Source organism: Bactrocera dorsalis, chromosome 3, assembly GCF_023373825.1.
Source record: "Bactrocera dorsalis isolate Fly_Bdor chromosome 3, ASM2337382v1, whole genome shotgun sequence".
Lineage (NCBI taxonomy): Eukaryota > Metazoa > Arthropoda > Insecta > Diptera > Tephritidae > Bactrocera > Bactrocera dorsalis.
This window is the reverse complement of record NC_064305.1, coordinates 62,882,201-62,894,295: the sequence shown is the minus strand read 5'-3', so window position 1 is coordinate 62,894,295 and position 12,095 is coordinate 62,882,201. Positions and strand designations below refer to the sequence as shown.

General features: G+C 34.6%; 1 protein-coding gene across 1 annotated transcript; it reads left to right on the top strand.

Moving 5' to 3' along the window:
* The first annotated feature begins 5,470 nt into the window (after window positions 1-5,470).
* Window positions 5,471-6,270, top strand: LOC115066033 (uncharacterized). The gene is made up of 4 exons (XM_029549562.2): window positions 5,471-5,518; window positions 5,591-5,740; window positions 5,815-5,982; window positions 6,124-6,270. Exons 1-4 carry the CDS (start codon window positions 5,471-5,473, stop codon window positions 6,268-6,270), a joined length of 513 nt encoding a protein of 170 aa, XP_029405422.2.
* Window positions 6,271-12,095: the final 5,825 nt, after the last annotated feature.

The following is a 12,095-nucleotide window of genomic DNA, read 5'->3' as shown; positions in this document are numbered from 1 at the left end:
AGGATGGTCAATTTTACCGAAAAATCATCTTTTCGGACGAGGCTCATTTCCACCTCGATGGTTACGTTAACAAGCAGAATTGTCGCATTTGGGGCACAGAAAACTCGCACGTAATCGTCGAGAAGCCAATGCACCCAGTACGAATCACTGTATGGTGCGGATTTTGGTCTGGTAGAATCATCGGTCCATTTTTCTTCGAAAATGAAGAAGGAACCGTAACCATCAATGGTGAGTGATATCGCGCAATGTTAACCGAATTTTTCTTCAAGCATATTGAAGAGGAAGACTTGGACAACATTTGGTTCCAGCAGGATGGAGCTACGTGCCATACAGCAAACGCTACACTCAATCTTTTACGCCCTATCTTCGAAATATAAAATTTTATATAGCCCACCCATAGGCGGTAGATCTACTTCTACCTTTAAAACTGCTACGTTTTCATGAAATGGGTTTTTTAGCATGAAACTCGTTTAAAGTCCCAACTATCTTCAGATGATTCTATAGATATGAGCGCAAAAAAGAGAGCGCTATGAACCAATAAAGACCTCTTTTAAAAGCTCCTTCAGACCAGAGTAAAGTCTTTTCGCTTTTATCTCATGTTTTGGGCTCAAATGCTTCGTCAGCAGGCTGAAGATAAATTTCTATTCAACACCATCAATCCAGTTCGTAAACGATGCAATTATTGTTACAAATTGTTTTATTACTTAGAATATACAAACATATTGTATAAATTGCAGCTGTGAATGACATTTGCTGTCACCTCTTACATAGCCATACGCCATAAACTCTTTTCCTTCAACAAGTGCAAAATAATGAAATATTGTGATAAATAATGCACCTTACTTTCTTCTCTGACATATCATTTTTACCCTTTATATTAGGGTGTGTCAAAAAAACTAAAATAAAATGTTTGAAGAGTTTATATACATATATATATATATATATATGTCAATGTAAGTATTCCTAAAAACATACAAAGAGTTTTCATATAAAAGCTCTTCTCTTCTTTATCGCCAAAAACTCACAAATCGCTTTCTTGTGTGGAGCAAGTCATCAGAAGTATTGTGTTTTTATACTCTCGCAACAAAGTTGCTAAAGAGAGTATTATAGTTTTGTTCACATAACGGTTGTTTGTAAGTCCTAAAACTAAAAGAGTCAGATATAGGGTTATATATACCAAAGTGATCAGGGTGACGAGTAGAGTTGAAATCCGGATGTCTGTCTGTCCGTCCGTCCGTCCGTCTGTCCGTCCGTCCGTCTGTCCGTGCAAGCTGTAACTTGAGTAAAAATTGAGGTATCATGATGAAACTTGGTACACGTATTTCTTGGCTCCATAAGAAGGTTAAGTTCGAAGATGGGCAAAATCGGCCCACTGCCACGCCCACAAAATGGCGGAAACCGAAAACCTATAAAGTGTCATAACTAAGCCATAAATAAAGATATTAAAGTGAAATTTGGCACAAACCATCGCATTAGAGAGGGGCATATTTTAATCTAATTTTTTTGGAAAAGTGGGCGTGGCCCCGCCCCCTACTAAGTTTTTTGTACATATCTCGGAAACTACTATAGCTATGTCAACCAAACTCTATATAGTCGTTTCCTTCAGGTATTTCCATATACAGTTCAAAAATGGAAGAAATCGGATAAAATCCTCGCCCACCTCCCATACAAAGGTTATGTTGAAAATCACTAAAAGTGCGTTAACCGACTAACAAAAAACGTCAGAAACACTAAATTTTACGGAAAAAATGGCAGAAGGAAGCTGCACCCAGGCTTTTTTTAAAAATTGAAAATGGGCGTGGCGTCGCCCACTTATGGACCAAAAACCATATCTCAGGAAGTACTCGACCGATCTCAATGAAATTTGGTATATAATATTTTCTTAACACCTAGATGATATGTACGAAATATGGGCGAAATCGGTTAACAACCACGCCTTCTTCCGATATAACGCTATTTTGAATTCCATCTGATTCTCTATATAATGCAATATATACATTAGGAACCAAAATAAACAAATATGTAAATGACGGATAATGAAGTCTCGATTATCACTTTATCATGCGAGAGTATAAAATGTTCGGTGACACCCGAACTTAGCCCTTCCTTACTTGTTTATATTACAATTAGAATTTTTGAAGAATGAAGCACACACGCGTCACGAATCATCACTCTTATTTAACTGTCTTCAACATTATTCATTTGTTTTTATTGTGCTGTTACGCGCAGATGTTGTGAGAATGAAAATATTTCACAAGAGGTATAAATCATATTTCACTTGTTTGGATACTATGCACTTATGTGAGTTATAATATAAAATAAGTACTTAAGATTTTGGAAAGTATTTGTACTCCCGGAGAACACAAATTTACATATACGAGTATAACACTATACGTCTATGAATATACCAATAAGGGTAGTAGAAGTATTAAAAACTTTGGTATTATATTTTGATCACTTCAACATATGGTGTTTTAATTGTAAAATGTAGCATATGTTCGGACAGTAAAAATGCTTTGTGGCATCTTAGTATAATAATAAAATAAACTTATTACTAAAAAGTATTAAATCAAAATAAATACCTTCAAATTTAAGTTTTTACAATACTTGAGAAGTAGAATATTTAAAATCGTCGGCTTCTAAGTTCCCAGTGGCTCGAACGAACAAATTAAATAGTCTTAGTTATTTCTTAGGTAAGAAAAATAAAAAGGACAAGAGCAGAAATATTGATTATTATATCAATGTAGAAAAAATACAGCTGAAAAAAGTCACTATACTAGTTAAATAGAACCATCTGTGCTCAAAAACAGTGAATATATGTATAGTACATATGTAGAAATGATTGCATATGTTATCAAAAAATCGAACTAATTGACAGCCCAAATTTCTTGTTACTCTTGTTTGATGGATGATATTAAACCGCGTAGAAGAAAACTTTATACTTTGTTTGGAACCATTTGTTGCTATGATCGACCTAACATTCTGATTACTTTTCGATCTCAATTTGATAGCTAAATACAACCTTAGAATAAAAGTCTTGTTAGATTCGGTATTAAATAGTTTTAATGACGGTCCCACGGTATACGTAGGTAACCTATATGTCCGGATTCGAGAATGAAAACAAATTTTAATCATCAAAAATTACTTATAGTTAAGGTTTAGAGACTTTTGCACGGAATAATTGATGTAGAACTCTTCCCACTCTGACTGAGGTATCTATGAAACATGCTTTGGAAATAAAAAGAAGTGATTCAGTACGAAGTCAGGACTATACGAAGTATAACCTATCAAATCGATGTTTTGAGTGCTCAAAAATGCAGTTGTTTCAGTAGATGTGTGAATGCTCGTATTGTCGTGGTGAAGAGTGATTCGTCTTCGGCGATTGGTTTTCTTGATTTGTTGAAAGACAACTGGAAAACAAATGGTTGTACACCACTGAAAATTTATATTATTTTGCATTGTTCCAGTGTCTAATTTGTTCAAAAAAAGGTTACCATTTGCTTGGAAGTGCTTCGTGTGCTATCAACTTTTATCGGATTCGTCTCATCTGGAAACACCAATATAGTCGACTGCTGTTTATTTTTGTGTTCGTACGCTCAAATCCACGATTTATCACATACCACGGTTTCATAAAAATATTTCGAAGTACTGCTATCCTATCTATCGACCAATCGGCACGACCCACTTTTTGAGCTTTTGACAAATTGTAGGGGATCCAACGTGAAACATTTTTTTACAGTATGTTGGCTTACAGATCAATATTTTCCGGAAAATAACTGATTTTGGACGACCTTGACAAAACGAAGTAAAAAACGAAAACTTTCATTACAAGATTCTCTAAGAAGATTTTGTTGTTTAAATACATAATTTTATTTATAAACAGAACTGACTATATTTATTTTATGAGGTTAACGAATATTTTTTGATTTTATCCACATTTGGAGCTAAATGTTATTATTTTTTACCATGGTCAAGATTAATATAATGCCGGAAAAAGTGATACATGACGCTAATCTGAACCGCATTGCCACGGTGTACTCAAAAATTGAGGTATGCAGATGATATTCACATCGTAAGTCTTAACAACAGAGCCGGCATCCTTTTCCAGCGCAGAAAATGCGAAAGAAGTTGACTTTGTGGCAAGACTAAGTGCCTAGAGGCCACACACAAAGATTTCTCGCGTCTTGGAATCTACGTCACAGTTGGGGAATAAAAATTCGAAACAGTTAAGTACTTTGTATAACAGCTTAAGTTACGCCAATAATCTAAGCCTGAAGATCAAGCGTACCTCAACTCTTGACAACAGGTGGAATTTTGGAATCGAACAAAAATTACGCTCTACAAGTCTATTATTATTGGCGTACAATTATAGCGCGCAGTAATTTGGACGATAACAAACCGATATAAGAAAGCCCTTTAAGCATTTGAGAGAACTGTTCTCCGAAGCTTGGAGCTGTGAGCTCTACCGCAACATGGATATACCAGAGTTAAGCGCTTAAAATTCCAACGACAGTGCCATTCACATGAATGATGATGCTCCGGCGAAAAGATCCTTCTATTTCAGACCTATGGATGGGCAATGGAAGCAAGAGCTCCCATGCATTCAATGGAAAGACAAAGGGCATAGTGACTTGGCTGCACTTGAAATGTACAACTGGCGTTATCTTGAAAAGGATATAGCATTGGCGGTGGTGTTTGTTCTCGGCTCAGACCGACCCACGATTGTAGTGACAAAGAAGAAGAAGAATAAGACTAAACTACGGACTGATTATACTCTTCCTGAGATATTCGAATACAAAGAAGTAAAAAAAATAATTATTCAAAGCCCTTTGAAGTCATTTAGCTATTTTTTTATATGATTTATACTATTCCCAATAGGAGTGTCCGTCTTGTTTAATTTCTTCTCAAACGGAGAATGAGTGAATGTTTCATCACTTTTCTTAATTAGAATCAATGTTGGATGCTGATTGCCGAAGTTGTCTGGTAGAAGAAGAGTACGACTAACCTCAGCACCTTCCTTTTCAATGTTTCATCACTATCAAAGCGAGCTTTTCCGAAGTCGAAGTCAATCGCCAAAATAGGCTTGTGATGAATACAATGAATTTTGTTGATAAGAAAAATGTTAGGTCTATCTTTCGAAACTTGAAGCACGACTACGAAACAACGGGCATCAAATTATCCAAATGTAATTTTCTCTCGGAGATCTTAAAAGGCCAACTCAACATATGCAGGCGTAGGGGAATAGCAAATGGTTTTCTATATAAGTATAGTATTGCAGGTAAGGGGGTATATCAACATGCAATTCAAAGCAAATTAAATAATTAACGCAAATGATCTGATAACGTATAATTACATTTAACTACTTGCGGGAGAATGAACTTTATATATCCAATATCATGTCATTATATGAGTCTGCAAAATTAAAAAATCCATTCAAACTTCGAGAATATTTCGCATGCTCGGCTTTAAAATGCATCAACTGGAATTGCTGCTGCTTTTGAGTATTATTCCGCTGAACGTAAGCTGAAATTTATTAAAATACCCACACATTTTAAATAGAAAATTATGTAGAAAATTTTATTTCTAATAGGTGCACTCGAAAGTGACTTTAACCAAAATCGTCTGCACCAGCAAATACCCAATGATGATCTACGAGAAGTGCCTCATCGAAAGAGTAAATAGATCGCTGAGTACCATAACATTACAACAGAAATTACTGCAGCCAATTAGGAGTGTATATGTAAGTAAGCGCTAGGAAGTAGAAATTGAAAATATATTTCTACATTCATAGAATTGTTTGTTTTAATCTTTCAGCTTAATCTCTCCATAGTACACTTCTCGAAGGGTCTCAATCGTGTGCTTTATAAATTCAACAACGTGGACGTTTGTGATTTCTTTGTTAAGCGAAGACATCCCGTTATAAGATTCCTGTTCGAATATATAAAAAAATTTAGCAATGTGAATCACAGCTGTCCATTCCAAGTGAGTATTATCATAATGCTGCTGAAGAAATATTATCTGAGCTTCATACAATCAAAGCATTTGTACTGATATTACTTGATGTTGTCGGGTGTGTTAGTAAATTTTGCTCAAAATTTAATAATCTTTATCTTCTTCCTACAGGACTACATTTTTTTGCGAAATATGGCTATTAAAAATGCCGATCTAATCCGTGCGCCAATACCAAAGGGAGAGTACGGCGTAATGACGTCTTGGAAACTAAACGGTATTGGTGATGCGGAGGTAAAAGGTTTTGGGGTCTATGATTAGAAAATAAAGAAGCAGAATATTGTGTTTTGTTAAAATTTATATAATACGATTACTGTTTTATAAATATTTGAATTTATATTATTTATTTTATAAGTGATATAAACATTACTTAAGACTACTCTGATCCTTTAAAATATAACAAAAATACCGCGATTTCAAAATAGAGTTTATAAACCAAGGTATCATTTGGGAATTATGTATTTTTTTGATTATTGGTTCATAGACCCGAACTTTCAGTAAAATTGCTCGGAATTTCATGAGGGCATTAAGAATTTTTTCATCAAGTATTCGAGTGTTTTAACATTTTTTTGATTATTTGGTCTAAAGCTATATTACTCGTATTAACCACAGTTCTTCAACTTAAAAAGTGATCGTAAAGTTTCTCAGTAAAATGTGTTGTCAGCACGGAGTCTTGCAGAGAATTTATTAATACTTTCCCATTTTCTGATCACTACTGAGGAAGAAATAATATTTAGAAGTCAGTTTCTAAATAAAATGGCTCGATCATATAATGAAAATGGAAAAGTAGAAAACGGAAATAAAAATTGTAAAGGCCACAGTATTCATCACTAAAGCAAGGGAAGACAGCGATCAAGATGGATTGACGGTCTTCAAGTTCGAGGTAGGCTTGAAGAAGCTCGACATACAAAATTGGAACCGCAAAAGATGTTTGGAGATCGAATATGCAGCAGGCCAAAGCTCACAAGAAGCTGTAACGCAAACATATGTTGATGACAATCTTCCACCATGCACTAATTATCTGTGAGAGAAGCTCTCTGCGCCTCTTCTCCATGTAGCTCGCGCCTATCAGCGTTGAGAAGAAATTCCTAAAATATTTGACAGCTTTGCAGTCGTATAGTAAATACGTTTGTTGTTACGATGTATTTTTTAACTAAAATTGTCCAAGTTTCCAGATTCATCGAGTGTAGTAACAACTATTACAGGAATTAACCAACCTACTGGCTATATCTACCGGTGCGATATGTAAATAGAACTAATACTTACACTAGAGAGGCACCACTTTTTTCTAATAGCTGATCTAGAAAGGAGAGGCAGTTGATGTCTTCATGGGTTTCATCTTGTGACTAAGTATCCAAGAAAACTTGTCCACAAATTAGTTTCTGCTACTTTACCATGTGAACAGCCTGAGGGTATACATTTAGCTGCTCAATGCCATCAACCTGTTTGTAAGCGTTACAAATTATTGCACTTCTTATAATATATGTACATACAATCTTATGAATTGCAGCTGACAATGACATTTGCTGTCATCACATTCTTGCACATATGCATCAGCTCCAACTTCACAAAAATAATGAAATATTGTGATTAAATAATACATCTTACTTTCTTTTACGACAAATCGTTTATTTCGTTGGCATGTAAGAATTCCTAAAACAACATAAAGAGCTTTCTTGTGAAAGCTCTTCTCTTCTTTATCGTCAAAAATTCACAAATCGCTTACATGTATGGGAAAATCATCAGAGTACTTTTTTGTTTTATATTACAATTAGAACTTTTGAAGCATGAATTACATACCCGCCACGAATCATCACTCTTATTTCACTGTCTTCAACATTACTCATTTGTTTTTATTGTGCTGTTACGCGCAGATGTTGTAAGAATGAAAATATTTCACACGAAGTATAAATCATATGTCACATATGTATGTACATACTTATGAAAGTTCCTTCGCCTTTCTTTTGAGTGACAACAATAGGATATAGGCTCTTAAGAATTTTGAGTGAATTTGTACTTCCGGAGGAATACAAATATACGAGTATGTATGTGTATTAGTAGAAGTACTATAGATATAAGTATACGAGTATATTAAGTTAAGACGAAACAAAGTGAGTTTTTCACAAATGGGGCGAATCTTGGCGGAAAGGTTAGAGAGAGACCTCAAATATAAATCGACGCTATCAGAGAACTTAAAATCTTTTTAGGCAGAGATGTTTGTTTTCAACTTAACACTAAAATGCAGCCTCTGTCAAAGAGACGTTAAGCACATTGACCTATGGCTAGTCAAGTAGTATCAGACTACATTGTAAATTGTATCAAGTCATCCGACTTATTTATGGATCGTAGCGAAATTGCTGAAAACTGCACCAGCTAGCAAAAAAAGGGCAACTAACTCCCATCTTACAAGACTGGGAAAAAACAAGTTGGTGCTCCAAAATCTTCTTACATTTTAGCCACGCACTTATCGATTGGGTTAGCATTGGTCAACAACCAGCATCTGTGGGACTGCAAACGTCCTAATCAGAGATAAAGAGATGTCCAACTCATCTCTCATTGGAAGTGAGCGAGCAATTGCTAAACGTCAAAACCTCCTGAACTTTGACAGCTGATCAAGTTCAGATGGTTTTGACGTTTAGCAATTGGAAACAAGGGATGGCTAGATTGGAATCTTACCAAAAAAATATGTAAACGGAGGGATTTGTTACATCGTTCAAGACCTGTAATAAAAATGTAAGACAATGAAAATTAAATACATTAGTGAAATTTAAATGTATTTGATGAAACGTTTTGTAATGTAAAGCATCATTATTATTTTCAATGGAAAATTATTAAAAACATTGGGTCAGGTCCCCGGTTATTTGATGGTTTGGTGAAAAGTATCTTCACTTTTGTTAAAGATGAGCTAAAACTAGGGCAAAAGTGTACCAGAAGATTATTTTAGAAGGCGTGGTAAAGCAGTTAATCAATAATCTCTGCACCGGGCAGCAGATATTTTCCAGCAAGTTTCTGCTCCATCACAAGACGAGAAACACCCAGTGGTGGCTTTCTGATTGATAATTGCAGATAATTGGTCATCTTGAAGTCCAGCTATGAATACATTGGACAAAATTTATAATCAGAGTTGAAAAACGTGCTTTGTCAGATATTCCATAGACATTTGGAAAACTTTGTTTCGGACAGCGTCGTCAAGTACCATGCTGCTATTGATCAATGTTCGATTCGTTTAGGGGTTGTGTGAGGGCAAAAGGTGGCCATTTCGAATAAAATTTTGTAGATTCTTCATTTAATATTAGCATTATTATTAAAAATTATTTTATTTAAAAACGTATCATAGTTTCACTTTTATAAATGGTCTCAACTTGTAACAGAACTTTTGGCAGGACTAAGTAAATTTTTGGTATAAAAATTTAACTTCTTGGTTATTACGCATATTACCATATTTATATGTACATGTGGGCATCTGCTTTAAAAATATAATGAAGAGAAGAGCACGTACGCGCTCCTGCAGAGTCTTGGCACAACTTTGCATAACTCAAGAAGAAAAAACTCTGCAAAATATTCGCAGCGGCTAACAAGAGCAATGCATATTTTATATTATAACGGAAATCCGTCAAATAATGCCGAGGGAATTGCGCAAATGAATACTGTAGATCAACGAGCGTGAAGAATACTGATGAAAGAGGGACCAAATATTATTTTCTAGAAGAGACTATTGCAAAGGCGGCAGTCAACGATGTGCTTTTGTGTGTGTGCGCGCAGTACGTGCTAGGATTACAATTGTAGGAGAAAGTGAGAGTAGGTGCGACCACATTTGCATAACAAACAGCAGCGAAATCCAAAGTGATATGCTCGTAAATACTTATATAAGTATATATGTTTATGTGAGAATATGTGTATGTAATTTTTCATTTAAATATAGTAAGTGTATATATGTGTAAACCCTACGGGAAGCAACCTTAGAGACTCACATGAAGTAAATTTATCTGTGTACTTACGCATATACATATATACTTGTTTACCAGAGACATTCTCGTCTGTGTTGCGGTTAAGTTGTGTGCGTATATGTCAACAGTTTGTCATTGAAAATATTTACGAGCTTTTCGTACACAACAAGCAGCTGTGCCATTGTCTTCGCTGTCGCTAACGAAAGTGGCTTTCAATCAAGTGAAAGTTCCAACGTCACGCGCAGACAGTTAAAAATATAGCATATAATTAGGCGCTGTCATTGGGCACGCAAACATACATACACGCTTGCTTGCTCTTTGTAGTAAATGAACTTGTCTAACACAGAGCCTTCTACAATACAGTGTAGTTGTACATAAATATGTATTGTTTGTGCATATTTATTTTTACTAAAAAAATATGTGCAGAAATGCACACAAATTGCGAAGTTTTTTAATAAATATATTTATATTCTTATATGTATAACATGTTGCGCTGTTTCTAAAAATAATTCTTTGCCACTTACATCAGATTTATTTTGATTGAGTGATATTTATTAGCTTTCTGAGTTTGTGTTTGAAAATAGAATGCTCTAATGTTGTTAAATTTAACTTCACCTGTGATATAAAAAGTAAAATGATTGATGCGCCTGCATGTAGGCAACGTATTGTTTGTGTAGGCTTGCTTCACCCTTAATTTTATCCACTAACACTGTCTGATACAATAAGATATCATTGACCTGCTTTAAATTTTTGTTCTTTATAATTGTAAAATGGTTAACGGCCTGAGATTAAAAATCTTAAATATATATTTTTCAGTTTTGTTCGAAAAAAATCGTATGTCCCCTTAACTTAATTTATATAATCATAGGGAATATCGTATAAAACTGAATATTATTTAAAAAATGTATAGAATACTATGTAAATAATGCTGCCTTACTTATTTTCAAAAAAAGTTTTTTCAAAAGACCAATTAGTAGTTAAGGTCTAACCATTGTAGGACATTCAAAAAAATATTTTTATTACATATTAGCAAATTTAAAGTCTTAAAAATATTATTTGGTTGGTAGAATAGTAAACAAATATGTCCCGTCTAATCCGAAGTAATGTGGAAGCTTTTCGAAGGTTCAGTTCCAGGTTGTAAAACCTTAAACTCGTTTTCTCTAAGTTTATTTTTTTAATTGGAGGACGATGGTTCAACTTAACCATATTATTATTTATTTTATTGTTTTACAAGTTTTACAAGCTTACAAAATCTCGTTTTACTTTCTGTTTCAGGTAGCACGAGTTTCTAGAATCCACGTTGAGAGGCTTACTTGAAAAAGGGGATTCCTAAGAATGATTCAATAGCTGTCTTTTGGTATAAAACTACCAAAAAGCATAATATATTTTTTTATTCCATTTCATTTTTCCTTACTTCCCGAATAAATAGTAAAAAAATGATATTTTCAAAGCTCTATACTTGCCTCATCTCTAAGGACCCTAAAGTCAAAATACTTTGAGAACTTTTGACACTATTTTATAACCGTCTTACTCAATATGCACTTTGGCAACCGCAATTATTAAGTTATTTTCTGAATACTTAGGGTCAGTTCAACCTCCAGGCTAACTCACAAAAAGCTCAAGTCATACAGTTGCGGAACTTTGGCGATTAGTAATAATTCAAAGGTAGCTAACAAGCGTCGAATTGAGAAAGTAGTTTCTCATATGACGATCTGTTTTATTGAGTGGTAGCCGTAGTTAGAGTTTTCAAGTATAGGTCACTTACATATAATTTTGGAGATTTTGTAAGGGTTATTATTGGTCAAATAATTCTCAGCGTCTTTTGCGACAGCGCATGTAGCGATGGCAGCCCAGCGCTGACCACGTTTCCACGAACCCTAGCTTCGCGAGGGTAACTACTACTCCTCCTAACCTAACATCTTGATAAATTGTCAAGTTGTCAGATTCTGTTGACAGTGCTTTCTACAGAACTGAAGTCATTAAACTCAAGTCAAAAGCAATTGTTTTTGTTTTCATTAGTTTTTTCACGACACCCGTAGGGAGAAACGCGTCTGCAGCTTGATATTTCATCAAGATTGGCAGTGAGAAAAGAATTATTTTACTTGATTAAAATCTTAATGAATAGTCAACATTTTATAA